At 44.4% G+C, this 14,780-nt stretch overlaps 1 protein-coding gene across 6 annotated transcripts in view; it reads left to right on the plus strand.

The window, feature by feature from the left end:
- LOC135225834 (ATP-binding cassette sub-family C member 10-like) overlaps positions 1 to 14,780 on the plus strand; it is a 307,903-nt gene that overhangs the window by 69,687 nt on the left and 223,436 nt on the right. For all 6 annotated transcript variants that reach the window (XM_064265370.1, XM_064265366.1, XM_064265365.1 and 3 more), the window contains exon 7: positions 14,065 to 14,162. In XM_064265370.1, coding sequence (XP_064121440.1) covers positions 14,065 to 14,162 — 98 coding nt within the window. The remainder of the gene's footprint in view (positions 1 to 14,064; positions 14,163 to 14,780) is intronic.

Here is a 14,780-nt window from a genome sequence, read left to right on the forward strand (position 1 = left end):
GACAGGGCAGTGGGCACTCTAGCATGTAAGGTCAAGGACTGTCCTGTTTTGCCCAATGATAATGCCTCCGATAAGGTGAGGGTCCTCTCCCGCATTGACAAAAGGATCAGGGATAGTTCTCAAGAATTAGCCTCCCTCTATATGATGGAAGTCCTGAAGAAGGAACTGTGATGTTCCTACACTTCTAAGGGAGTAACTCCCTCTCAGAAGTCAGCTCTTCTTTTTTCACCGCTAGATCTGCAACATTTGTTCTGACAAGCCACAGTTGTGGGGATTTTGTCAGATCTCCAGAAGAAGAGTACAGAGGGTCTTCTTTCCCAATCCTCCAGATGACCGAAAGAGGTATCCATTCATTCTTCCAGGACAGTATCTCCCTTGCAGATGCAGCCCTTTCGTGGCAGCTGACTCAGATCTTTCTCTAGGTCTTGATCTAGTATCAGATTCGTCCCCAGGTCCATCAAGCATTCCTTGTCCAAATCTTAATCTCGCAAGTGAAGAATGCTTCCTCCAAACTTTGGTAGGGGCCAGGCTCCTTCTCTTTGAGAGAAGTGGAGAGATGGGTGGAACCTTGGATTATCAACGTCCTGAGGGAAAGTTACATCATCCCCCTTCAAAGAAAGGCCTCCTTCAACCAACTCTCCAGTGGTATTGATCACTTACTCCAAATGCTCAAAAAAGCCTTTGGCTCTCTCAATAGTGTTTTCTCTCCTAGGGAAGTGGGTAATAGAAATTGTAGAGAACATTAACTCCCCAGGCTTCTACAACAATGTGGTATCCAAGGCATCAGGAGGGAGGCTGTAGGTGTGCGCTAGACATCAGCACCCTGAATGTCTCCATGATGAAGACAAACTTCAGGATGGAAACAAACCGAACTGTTCTGCCATCCATTCACCATCCATATAGTCCAGTTAGGGTTATAGGTAAGCCCGTGTGCAATGTGAGGGGACCTTTTTCATATGCTTGAATTTCATTGATAGCACCAATTTGATGAATTTTAAGATGGGAGTCTCTCTTGTAATCCCATCTTTTGGATGCTATAAAAAAATTACGTAATGAGATGGCTGAAACTTAATTATAAATTTTTCGTTAATTTCTTTTTACCAATTGACCTAATATTCTCATATAGATCTATGGAAGTTGTATGGAATGCCAATCTTGGATCTATTCACCACTTCCAAAAACTGCTGCCGCGTGCCTCTTCTGTTTGCCAGCCCCAGTCCCAGTCCCAGATCTGCTAGCATGGGCAACAGATGTCATGCTTCAGGACTGATCAGACCTCTATGCCTTCCCACCTGAGTAGGGTAAGGCAGGTAATAAATAAGTTCCTGACCTACCAGAATGTGTCCATGTGTCTATTATCCTCTTTTAGTGGACAAAGATTGGTTTCCAGACCCTCTGGAACTCGAGCAGATTTTCAAGACTACTGCATCAAAAAAAACGGCTTCTCAAACAACCCCGTTTCTGGCGGTTTCATCAGGGGTTGTCTACTCTGGCCCTGACAGAATACTTACTATCAGGAATCTTCTCCGTAAGAAAGGTTTTTCAAGATCAGCTTCACAGACAGCAGTCCTCAGATAAAGTATATCAGGCAAAGTGGTCTATCTTTTGAGTTGGGTGCAGATGACACTGCATATCGTTTTCTTAAACATTTGTTGCTGAGATAGCTGATTTTTTGCTGTATCTGCAAACTGTAGGGCCATGCTAAGCTCTGTCTTCTACCACAGAGGAGTTATCTATCATCTAATCAGGACTTATCAGATTTAATTAGATCATTTGATACTATGAGAAAGGAGGTAGCAGTAGTACAGTCGTACCTCAAGATATGAAAGGCTCAACTTACGAAAAACTTGAGATACGAAAGCAAATACGAAAAATTTTATGGCTCTACATACAAAAATTGTTCAAGATACGAAAGGTTGTTGCTGTAAAGTCTGAGATTCGCCCGGACCGCCGATAACAATTTTGAAACTCATGCGCCGCCAACTGAGTAGACTCGCCACCATCCTCCCACTCTCCCATTGGTTCCTGATGCTAGTCACCGCCATGAGAGCCTTCTCTCCTATTGGTCAGCATCCCTCCCATGATGCATCTACGTAGTGGCGTGCTTTTTCGGCCACTTGGTAGCAGCATCGTTTCTATACGCACGCGGTGTTCGTTCGTTCTAACGATTTCGTTTATTAACGTAAATTCATTAATGATTTCGTTGTAGTATACTTTATCGTGTTGTGTGAGAACTTTACTACATACGTATACGTACTACATAACATAATTACGTACAGTATATACGTAGTCATGGGTCCCAAGAAACTTGAAATTCACGGAAAGAAGAGGATGCTCTCTTTGGAGATTAAGATGGAGATTATCAAGAAGTATGAAGCTGGTATGCGATTGAGTGTGATCGCCAAGGAATACGGCCAAAATCCGTCGACAATAGGCACCATCCTTAAGCAGAAGGATGCCATCAAAGCAGTTACACCTTCCAAGGGCGTCGCTATTTTGTCCAGCAAGAGGACCCATGTGCACAATGAAATGGAAAGGCTTTTTCTTGTCTGGATAAAAGAGATAGAAATCGCTGGCGATACGATAACGGAGACGGCAATCTCCCACAAGGCCAGCGCTATTTTCGGCGTTTTGATTACTTCAAGGCTTCGCATGGGTGGTTCGAGAAATTCTGCAAACGGACTGGCATCCATTCGGTGGTGCGGCATGGGGAGGTGACCAGCTCGGACACGAAAGCGGCCGAAGCCTTTAAAAAGACGTTCGATTCAAAAAATGCCTCGTCGGACGTACATCACGGAGGAAGAGAAGAAGCTTCCCGGGCATAAGCCTATGAAAGACAGGCTTACGCTCGCACTTTGTTCAAATACCAGTGGAAATTGCAAGGTGAAGCCCCTACTTGTCTATCATTCCGAGACTCCTCGAGCCTTCAAGGCCCACAAAATGCTTAAGGAGAAGCTTCCAGTGATGTGGAGGGCTAATGCAAAAGCCTGGTAACAAGGCTTTTGTTAACAAGGCTTTTGTTCACCGATTGCGTAAACCTGTGTTTCGGCCCGACAGTGAAGAAATTCTTGGAAGAGAAGCGCCTCCCTCTGAAATGCCTGCTGGTGTCGGACAATGCCCCTGCTCACCCTCTGGCCTCGAGGAAGATATCCTAGCGTAGTATTCCTTCATCAAGGTTCTTTATTTTCCACCTAACACCACCCCTCTCCTCCAGCCCATGGACCAGCAAGTGATATCGAACTTCAAGAAGCTGTATACAAAACATCTTTTTAAGAGATGTTTCGACATCACCAATACCACAAACCTCACCTTGCGTGAATTTTGGAAGGAGCATTCGTATTCGTAATATGCAATCATCCGACTCATCGACCAAGCTTGGCAGGAGGTTTTGAGGCGAACCTTGAATTCCTCGTGAAGGAAACTCTGGCCTGATGCCGTATCCGCCTGAGACTTCGAGGGATTTAACGTGGGCGAAGCTGGTGCTGCAGATTCAGAAACAGTTGACGATCCTGAAACTGTTTCGCAACCAGATCTTGACGAGATCTTTGCACTCGGCAAGTCCATGGGGCTGGTCGTTGACGAGGACGACATCAATGACCTTCTCAAGGAGTACCAAGAGGAGCTTACGACGGATGACCTGAAGGAGTTGAAGGCCATGAAACATAACGTCGTTCAAGAGGAGTTCTCTAGCAGCGGCGAGGAGGAGGACGAGGACTCTATGACAACGGCAAAAATTAAGGATGCTCTGGCTGCTTTTCATAAGGTGCAATCATTCGTAGAAAAGAGACACTCCGAACATTGTCAAAAGTAGGCAGAAGCAATCTTCCTTGGATAGTTAATTTTTAAAGAGGCCTTTAGTAGGAGTAGTAAGCAAAAAGGAAGAACCAAGTGATATTAAAAAACAGAAAGTTGAAAGCAGTAAAGAATTTGAAGTTATGTAAAAAAAAAAATGTAAAGTATAAAAAAGGATTTTGACGAAGGAAAAAATCTATTTGATGGGCAACGACCTGTGTCGCCCTGTGAAATGGTTCCTTTGATACTATTTCTGAAGAATAAATATTGCTATTCATCCTAGAGAAAAAAGAAACAATATAATGCCAAGATAAATGGCTCGCTCACTTCTTATAGAAGTGTCGGTATAGTAAGGAGCGAGTGGAATCACTACCAGAGGTCCCTTGCCATTTAGCTTCTTCCTTCGACAAAACCCCGAACTACGGAGGAGCCGTGCTACAGCTCCCGGTCTACTACTACCGTGAGCGCCTCCGACGCCTGAGACGTCATTCCTGAAGATAGCCTCCAAGCTTGGGGTAAGCTGGGTGAGGATAATCTAACTACAGGGTGGGGGGGTTTCACAGGGCGACACAGTCGTTGCCCAGAAATAGATTTTCCTTCGTCAAAATCCCTTTTCTGGGCTTGACCTGTGTCGGCCTGTGAAATAGTACCAGAGAATGCCAAACACCAAGCTTGAGGAACAGTACAGATAAATTAAGAAGGTAAAGTTAAACACTTGTAAGGTTAATAGTATAATAATCAACTAAAATTACAGTCTTACCCTAAGGGAAGTATAAGCCCTAAAACACGGGTTATCACTTAAAATTAGTTAGCCTAACAACAAACAATAACAATACAGGTTAGGCAAAGACAAGATATAAGTTGATATATACAAAAGAATGGAACTGAATCCGATTAGAATGATGAACAAAAGCAAACTCAAGGTAACCCAATACATGGAGGCGACCTAAAACTAAGTAAGGGTGGGGCAACTGGGGGGCTAGGGTAGAAGGGAAGGCTACAAGAAGTTATAGTAAAAATTAAGAATCAGGAGAAACTGTGTTTCCAGCTGCCACTGCTGGAAATTTGAGGGCTTCTAAGGGTTTTAGGTAGTGCCGTTTGAAAACTGTCGGAGATTTCCAGCCTGTATACTTCTTAAGATCGTCAAAATTCATGTGTTGGAAATAATTAATAGATGTGGCCACCGCCCTAACATCGTGGGCCCGAGGAAAGGACTCTGGATTGGCCTGTTTAATGAAGTATAAAATTTGTTGCCTGATCCCTTTTAGGGATAAAGTACCACTCCCTTCCTAATGAAACAATGGGCCTGAAGATTTCAGAGTTGTTCTGCTTAGGTAGGCTCTTAATGAGTTGACAGGACAAAGGGAAATGTCTTGAGGTAGTGGTAGGATTTCCACGAGGACCATCTGTCCTGTGGGTCTTCATTTTTGGCTAGAAAATGGCGATCTGGGGATAAGAGGACTTCCCCTGAGGGGAGGAACTCAATGTGGCCTGGTTCCCTTGATAAAGCTGACAGTTCTGATATTCTAGCTCCGGAGGCTAAACTTAATAAGAATAGGGTTTTCCTCAGGAGGGATATATAATTGCAAGAGTCATTGTTAATGTCCGAGGCCAGTTTGAGGACATCATTTAAGAACCAAGAGACTGATTTAGGTCTCGTTGATGGTCTTAATCTAGCACAAGCTTTTGGTATGGACGTAAAGTACGAATCCGTAAGGTCTATGCTAAAACCAAATTGGAAGATCTTTTTAAGAGCTGATTTGGTCGTAGTGATAGTGCTTGCTGTAAGCCTTTCTCAAACAATGATCTGAAGAAAGTTATGGCTAGGTTCGTTGTCATGACTTGAGAATTTGACAACTTAAGGAACTCTGCTAGTTCTTGACAGATGAATCATATTGTCGGAGAGTAGATTCTCTTTTATCTGATTCCAAGAATGAGATATTCTGGGGATCAATTTCTGCATTCCTCATGGCTGCGAATTTCAGAAAATCCATAAAGTTAGGGTTTTCTGAATTCTTGAGGGAAGCGGACACAGTCTGAGTTTGCACTAACTGGGTTAGTTTGGGGTTGGGAATCCGTAGTGGTCGGAGTCTCAACTCTAGGAGTAGAGGGAACCAATTGCTGCTGGGCCAGTTTGGGAGCTACTAGAGCTACTTGGCCTTTGAATGTCCTGAGTTTGTCTAAAACTTTCATGAGAAGGTTCACCGGAGGGAAGAGGGTAAATATTCTTCCATTCGTTCCAATCGAGGATCATTGCATCCGTAGCGTATGCTAGAGGATCGAGGTTGGGTGCCACGTAACAAGGGAGTTTGTGGTTTGACTCCGTGGCGAAGAGGTCTACTTGGAGTCCGGGGACTTGTAGACTGATCCAATTGAATGAACTCCTGTCCAGTGTCCACTCCGATTCCAACGGAGCGGAGCGTGATAGAGCGTCTGCTACTACGTTCTTTTGGACTCCTGCCAGTGGTGAGTGGCTGACAGGTGCCATTTGTTTTTGCATGCCAGAGAAAAGATGGCTATCATGACATGGTTCAAGTGGCTTGACTTGGATCCGCCCCTGTTTGATGCAGTGTACTACTACTGCACTGTCCAGAACTAATTTGAAATGAGAGTTCTTGGGCGGACGGAGTCGTTTCAGTGTGAGGAATACTGCCATGGCCTCCAGTACATTGATATGTAGCTGGCGGAATGTTAACGACCAAGTTCCTTGAACTTTTTCGTACTGGGAGTATCCTCCCCACCCTGTTAGTGAGGCGTCTGTGTGGATCACTAATGATGGAGGGGGAAACTGTAGAGGAATTGCTTTTGAAAGGTTCTTTGTCTCCGTCCAGGGGCGGAGACGTTTCCGTAAGATTGCTGGGATAAAGGCTAGTTTGTCCCGTGATCTGCAATTCGCTCTTGAGCGCCATACTCTGTTTATATCTTTGAGTTTGGCTCTGAGCAGAACGTCTGTGACTGATGCAAACTGGAGTGAGCCCAGGATCCTCTCCTGGCACCTCCTGGATGTTTGTTGTCGTTTGATAAATTGTTTTGTAGCTCTTGCAATTTCTTTCCTTTTCAACGACGGAATTGATAGTGTGTGCGATTGTAAGTCCCACTGAAGGCCTAACCACTGGAATCGAGATTCCGGTGTTAGTCTGGACTTGGTTTTGTTTATTTGAAAACCTAAATGTTCCAGGAATTTGATCACTCTGACCGTTGCTTCTTTGCATTCTTTGGGGTTCCTTGCCCAAATAAGCCAATCGTCCAGATAAGCCACTAACATTATTCCCTGTTTCCTTAGCTCTTGCACTACTGCTTCCGCCAATTTGGTGAAGATCCTGGGGCTATGTGAGCCCGAATGGCATTACCTTGAAGGAGTTAGGATCTGTTGCCTAGTTTGAAGCCTAGGAATGGACGGAAGTGTCTGGCTATGGGAACATGATAGTAGGCATCTGTAAGATCTATAGAGGTTGTGACGGCCCCACGGGGAAGTAAGGTCCGTACCTGCGAAACGGTCAGCATCCTGAACTTGTCGCAATGAATGGAATAAGTTCAGATGGGACAAGTCTAAGATGATTCTTCGGTTTACCGAGTCTTTCTTTGGCACGCTGAACAAGCGTCCTTGAAATTTTAAATTGTTGACTCTTGAGACTACTCCTTTGAGAAGGAGGTCTTCGGTATACTCTACCAATTCCGTTGTTGGTGCTTGATAGAATCTGTGGTTGGAGGAGGGCCCTCTAGCCAACTCCAACCTAGTCCCTTTGTTACTATACTTTGAGCCCAAGGGCTGAACCCCCACCGCTGGCGGAAGAGGTACAGCCTCCCTCCTACCTTGGGATTCTCACTGCTGGTTTGCCGAGGGGCGGCCACCTCTTGCTCCTCGGAAACCTCTTCCCCTGTTAGCAGCCCTGCCGGATCCTCTGAATCGAGAGGCACCTCTTGCTCTACTGCCTCTCGCAAACCTATTGAAAGCCTGAAAGTTCTGGCTTTCATAGTTGGAATTGTAGGCTGGCGAGACAGCAAAGGAAGTGGAGGGTTGAGATTGCTGGGACTGAGGGGTCAGAACAAGGTATTGTTGTTGACCCTTCGACGATGGTTTGCCCTTGTGATGCTGGGACTGCCTGAACCAACGTTTGTTGAGAAGGCTGGAAGGGAGAGAACTTCCTTGGTTTCTTCTTGTTCCTTGGGTTAGGACCAGAAGATTCCTGCCTCGCTTTGCTACCAGTCCCCACCTGACTTTGAGGCACTGGTTGACCTTAGAAGCCTCATGAAGGACTTCTGCTACTACTGGTGCTGGAAAGAGGTCCGTTCCCCAAATTGAGGAAGCAATCAGTTTATTCGGTTCATGGCGGATAGTAGGCCTTCAGCCCGAAAAGTGCTTCCTACAATTTCTCCTGGCTATGAGGAAGTCGTAAAGGTCACAACTGCATGGTGTGCAGCAGACCTTTAGCCAAAACTTTAAATAACGGCTCTTGTTGGTATACAAGAGCCGTCATCTCCGCCATAGTCATGGAGGAAAGGGATCTCGCGAGCCTAGTCCGGGCGTCGTACTCCATCTGGATGAGAGAGTCCGACAACCTGGGGAGTCTCTCACTAAAGAGAGAGGTGGCACAGTCCGCCTTTAGTTTTCCTACTGAGAAAGTAGGAACTGCCCCTTCGAAGTAACGTCTCGGAGCCTGGGACTAAGAGAGAGGTGGGTTCCGTCTCTCGTAGTTGAGGCAGGGGCTCGTCTTTCAGGGCGGCCTGAAAGGTTGCTTCCACTACCTTAAGGGTCAGTGGTAGCGGAGTCCCTTCCACCGGAGTAAAAATGGTGAAAGGACTCCTAAAGGCTGTGATGCGGGTGTTTTCACACCCCCATTCTTCCAGACTTCTCATTAGAGTCTGCTGTGCCTGTTCCTCGGAAGGATCACTGTTTCCTTGGGAACCTTGTCCTCTCTCATCATCGCTGCTTCCGTTAGTCGGACGTAGCCAATGAATGGTGGTTGAAGGTCTCTGGGGTGGAACTCGAAGTCCTCACGCCTTCGAGTTCCTATGCCTTCGATTGTCAACATTCCGTTGACAAACGGGGCATACGAAGCGATCCTCCAAGGGTTGGCCGCCTTGAATTCCGGCAGTTGGCTGGAATCTGGCATTGGAAGAGGAGAAGGTGGCACAGATAGAGGGGAACCTGCCGCAATCGAGGTTTGGATCCCGGCGATGGCATTCTCCTGAGCGGCCAGCCGTTCCGCCAGCGATTGGACGACTGGCCGGAAGACGTAACAGAAACTGGAGAGCTGGGAGAGCACCGAGCCGACCTTGTTGTCAACCAAGGCCCCTACGATCACTCCCACCTGCTCCAGAACTGTTAGCCGAAAAGGATTCGGGATCAAAAAGAGGGACTTGAGCCCGATCCTTACGTGATCTATGTTTGGGGGACCTCGACGCAGAGGAAGAGGCCTCCCTTGACCTAACTGATCCGGGGTGGTGAGCCGGAGTTATAGTGTCTGTCAGGATGACCGATTTCTTGGGGAGAGACTTTTTAAGTTCTCCTCGGTCATCTTAGCCTTGGGGATCACTGAAAGTAGCCGGAGGACGGACAGACCGCTGCTCTTCAGTGAAGCCCCGGAAAGAAGTGGAAGTAGAAGGATCAGTAGAAGGTGATGGAGAAAGGGAATTCAGGAAAGGGCCCTGAGAACCCACAGGAGCTGCCCCTACTACACCCTTACCTGTACCCATGGAGTCAATAGCCATGGGTTCAACGTCGAGGTTCATTGCCGCAACGTCTTCTTGCAACGTCCTCTGGGAAATCCCCCTCCTGTAGGGAGATCATGACTTGAAGGTCGGCCAGCAAAGGGGCGGCCGCTATCGGGTCCACCACTGATCCTTTCTTGGCTCCTGGGAATATTAGGTCCGCCATATCCTGGGTAAGAATGTAGGGGCGGCCCTTAGAATTCCGGCCAAAACCCCCTACCAAGATTTGAGAGTCGACAAAGCTTTCTTCTTTTCTTCATCAGAACCCTGTAAAAAAGGGTCTAGAGTTAGGGAGAGGATAGGGGAGGAATGTCTGTTGTGTTGAGATTATATGAATATGTGTCTCATATGTGAAAGGTATAATATAACAACAAGTATTCCAGGTGACGAATGAATGAAGAAAGTGCTAAGAAACTTACTACTAGTGAGGCATCTCCTACTAGCAAGTAGCAGGTTTGGCAAGCTTCATGATGCCAAACGATAAAATCCTCCACTTTCACTGCACATCCTGCATGAGAACGGCATACTATATGGCCGCATAGGTCTTGGAGGATGGCACTGCACCCAATCTCCTGGCACAACATCTGTAAGTCAAAGGATACATGAGTACCAATGACAACCTCCGGTGGAATAATATGCAAACTATCCGTGGGTGCCGGAGTAGGACCGACGGATAGAGATCTACGTATGAATATTACGTAGAAAAATTACGAGGGGGGAAGAAAGTCTCTGCCTCCGCCTAAGCTCACTTGTCATATGACTAAAAATAGACTCCGTAGGGCCCGGAGTTCTCCATATGGCCCGGAGTTAATTAATATTGAGTGAGCAATGTCAAACTTCTAACGAAGCAAGGGATAGTACGAGAGGCGGAAAATAAAAAAACCCCCCGCAGTAAACGCAAAAGATTCTAAACATTAAATAACACAAAATAAAACAAAATAAAAAACCCCTTATATCAGTAAGTGCTCGTGTGGAAAAACTATCCTAAGTGGATAGGAAACGCCAGTGATTCCCTCCCCCCCTCTCTATGTTCGGTAGCGGCGGATAGACACCTGCCGGACTGAACTGAGGGGGAAAGAGTAGGAAGAATGTGGGGTAGGGGAGCCTACCCCTGAGCGGCCAGTTAAGGACGGAGAAGAAGGGGGGAGGTCCCGAGCCCCCGAGGCACGTGACGAGTGAGAGTACCAGTAGGGGAGGGGAGATCCCCACCAGTCCCGTGAGTCACCCCCTCTCATGCAGACTCGGACGCTAGCTGTGAGAAACGAGTCATCACCCCTCGACGTGGATGGCAATGTATGGAGGGGGGAATGGTGGGGGGACGGGAGGGGGACCCCGTAACCGGGTGGCTCACCGTGATAAAACCGGTGGTCTTCCCAGCCAGGTGAAAGATACGAGGTGGGGGAAGAACCGTCGGAACAACATCAATATCACTGATATAAATAGGATTATTTATAATAATCAATCAAATAAAATTAAAGCGATATCTTAAAGCTAGACTAACACGGGGAACACGAAGCTAAGCAAACAGAAAATTAGGTTAATCGCCGATCCGAAGAAAGGGGTATGTTAGCCTAATTTAACCTCTAGTTCAAGAAAACGGCGGGCAGGCTAATCACCAATCGACAATTGGGGTATGAAAGCCTAACTTAACGGTAAAATAAATTATAACAGGGAAGCTAATCGCCATACCGAAGCATGGTGTATGTTAGCCAACCTAGTACCTATAATATTATTAAAGGTAATCAGGAACTAGAAGGAAAGAGAGAACATCAGAATAATTAAGATGATATGACTCTCAATAGTGACTGATAAAACTCCTAACAATGTAAGGCGTAGCTAGACTAAGGTCCGAAACGTCGCGGTCGGAGCGTGCCCCCGTGGAGGACCTAACTAAAAAACTAAAAACTGCATAAAGATATAGAGACTATGTATAAGTAACCATATCTAAAGTACTGAGAAAAAGGGAAATCTCTAACGGTATGGAAGACCGAAAAGAGATAACCCGTACCGCCATGCGGTCGAGGGGGCATACGGCCGATAAGGCTCCGAATATGTATAAAACACGAAGATCATCATAAAATGAGATCAGTAAACCCCAAACAGTACTTAACTTAGAAGCAGAAGTTGAAGACATCTTGAAAATAAATCCAAATAAATCCAAATAGAGCGAAACACGCACCGAAAAAATTTAACGTTTGGTGTAACGCGCGCTATCGAAAGGAATGACGTCTCAGGCGTCGGAGGCGCTCACGGTAGTAGTAGGACCGGGAGCTGTAGCACGGCTCCTCCGTAGTTCGGGGTTTTGTCGAAGGAAGAAGCTAAATGGCAAGGGACCTCTGGTAGTGATTCCACTCGCTCCTTACTATACCGACACTTCTATAAGAAGTGAGCGAGCCATTTATCTTGGCATTATATTGTTTCTTTTTTCTCTAGGATGAATAGCAATATTTATTCTTCAGAAATAGTATCAAAGGAACCATTTCACAGGCCGACACAGGTCAAGCCCAGAAAGTAAAAGAAAAAAAAGAAAAAAAATTTTTTTTTTTTAATTTTAGTTCTTTGTAAAGTTAAGTGTTACAGTTTTGTTAATGTGTTTCGTAAAGTTTAGTTTATGTTTTCCTTACATTTTTTTATGTTTTTCGTAAAGTTAAGTGTACGTACTATGTATCTGACGTTTGTCCTCCTCTGTCGCCACTCGAAAGGTAAGCTTCCACATTTTACTATATACGTAAGCTTCCACATTTTACTACATACGTACGTATGAAACATAAGAGTATTTCTTGTATACCATGCACACTAATACACTTTATTTACAGGTATATTAGCAGTACTTATTAAGTTAGGTATCGAATGGTCCAAATTGTTGTAGTATTTCATTGTTTATAGGTCAATTTAGCTTTATTATGAAATTTACAGGGGTGTTTTTGGAGGGCTTGGAACGGATTAGCCATTTTACATGTAAAATGCGGTTCAAGATACGAAAACCTCATGATACGAAGGCCGCCTCGGAACGGATTAATTTCGTATCTCTAGGTACCACTGTACTCTGGAACCTAGATGTGATCCTCAATTGGTTATCTAGTCCTCATTTTGAGCTTTTGCACTTAATCTCTTTAAGAGGTTAGACCAAGAAGACCCTTTTTCTTGTGGCCTTGGCTACAGCAAAAAGGGTAAGTGAGATATGTGCTATAGATAGGAAAGTTGGCTTCTCCTAAGGGAATGTTGTCTGCTCTCTTTCCTTGGGATTTCTGGCCAAAAATGAATCACTTTCCAAGCCTTGGCCTTGTTCCTTTATGAGTAAGAGCTTGTTAGGTATTTTGGGTCCAAGTGAGCAAGAGAGAGTGTTGTGTCCAGTGAGAGCTCTCAAGTATTACTCTCACAGAACAAGGGGAATATGTGGACCATCTGCTTCCTTGTGGTGTTCGGTTAAGAATCCTGCATGCCCACTTTTGGCATTCTTCCTCAGACCTCATACTGGAAGCTTATGCCTCCCTTGGAGAGGGTGCTTTCCCCTTATGTAAAGTGAAAGCTCATGAAATTAGAGCCATAGCCACTTCCTTGGCATTTAAACATAATTTGTCTCTCACTGCCATATTGCAGATGACCTTTGGAGGTGAAAATCAGTCCTTCCATCACATTATCTAAAGGATATCAAAACAATTTACGACAGTTCAATAGTACTTTGGGTCCTTATTCGATGGCTGGCGTGGTGTTAGGGAAGGAAGCATTGGAAGCATTCCTTCTTTTCCTTTCTTCTCCTTGAAATATGGTGTTTAATTAATGGGAGCCTTGGGGTACTATGTACCGAAGTACCCTCCAGTCTTTTATGGTTAGTAGTGATTTTTAACTTTTGGTGGTACTATTAGGTGACGATGTTTTTTTCTATGGTTGTTTAATATGTACTGCGCCCTGGGCATGAGCAACCTTTTGTCCTTGTTAGCAATTTGAATCATCCTTGCTACAAGGCACCCACTGAAATAGTAGGGGACCTTTAGCTGTACTGCCGCTTCACTATGTAATAGACGAGCGCCATCCAGAGGCACAGTATCTTCCTGCAGCATCTTGTTTATCAGGTAAGGAAACAACAGGCATTATTATAAATCTAGCAATTTTCTATTCTCAATTCATTACCATTCTTAATGTTTTGGAGTAGATATGATCATGCATCCCACCTTCTATTAATGTGGGAATAAGCAATGCAATTACTTGGCAAGTTACTTTTATAAAAATTACCATTTTATAAGTGGTACTTCCCAAATAATTACGGAGCCCACTCTCCTTCCCTCCCATGAACATAAGGCATAAACAAATTGAAGCCCTTTTGCTAGTTGTTCCTTTCTTTTCCCAAAAGTGGGCGGGGCTTCACACCTAACCACTAGAAAATAGCGCGACTTGCAAATTTCACAATTTTAGCTGCCAACTGAGTGAAACTCTTAGCAATGTAATTATGTACTTAGCAAGTATATATAAAACTATTTTATTGTAAAAATGTCAAATTTTCAGTTTTTTGTAGGTATTCATGCAGAGTCTCCCTGGTTTGATTAAATCAATTTTTTTCAGGTTCATTCTGTAGTATCCACTATAATTATCTAATCGCCAAGGTCAACCTTCGTGTTCGTGCAGCTCTAATATCAACTGTTTACCGAAAAGTCTTACTGGTGAGTTCTTTATATATGTAGCTGGATGAGCTCCAAACCTTGATTGGTTGTATTATTATTATTATTATTATTATTATTATTATTATTATTATTCATACATTTGAAAAATAAACTTCTATGTGATGTCACTTTTGTTTATTTGATATGTTTAATAGTATATGTAGCATGAAATTAAGGGCATTTCAAATAGCAATGAGTCATTTAAGGAGTTAAATTCAAAGCAAGGTGGTACAGTTAAGCATTTGTCCATATTCCTGAAATTAGGGATGAGTAAAGTAAGACCTCATATGAGGTCATTTTTGTGATTATGTTCAGGTAGTAGACAGTAAGACACATAGCTGAGATAGTAGACAGTAAGAGACATGGTGACAAGGTATTGTATGGTGTGTTTGTGTGTGTGTGTGACATTCAAGGTACCCTGTGTAATTTTGTCATACATAAGTGTTCTTTGCAAGTAAGGTAAAATCTTCATTTCTGTAGAATGCTTGGCATTATCCAGACTTCCTCCTAGTCTTCAGTGAATTGGGTTCTCTTATCTATTCTTACAAGGCCTTTTGATCTTTTGTAAAGTTGGTGTTAGTATTTCTTTTGTTTCATAATAACCCATTGCTGAGTGTC

The sequence above is a fragment of the Macrobrachium nipponense genome, chromosome 13 (assembly GCF_015104395.2).
Source record: "Macrobrachium nipponense isolate FS-2020 chromosome 13, ASM1510439v2, whole genome shotgun sequence".
Lineage (NCBI taxonomy): Eukaryota > Metazoa > Arthropoda > Malacostraca > Decapoda > Palaemonidae > Macrobrachium > Macrobrachium nipponense.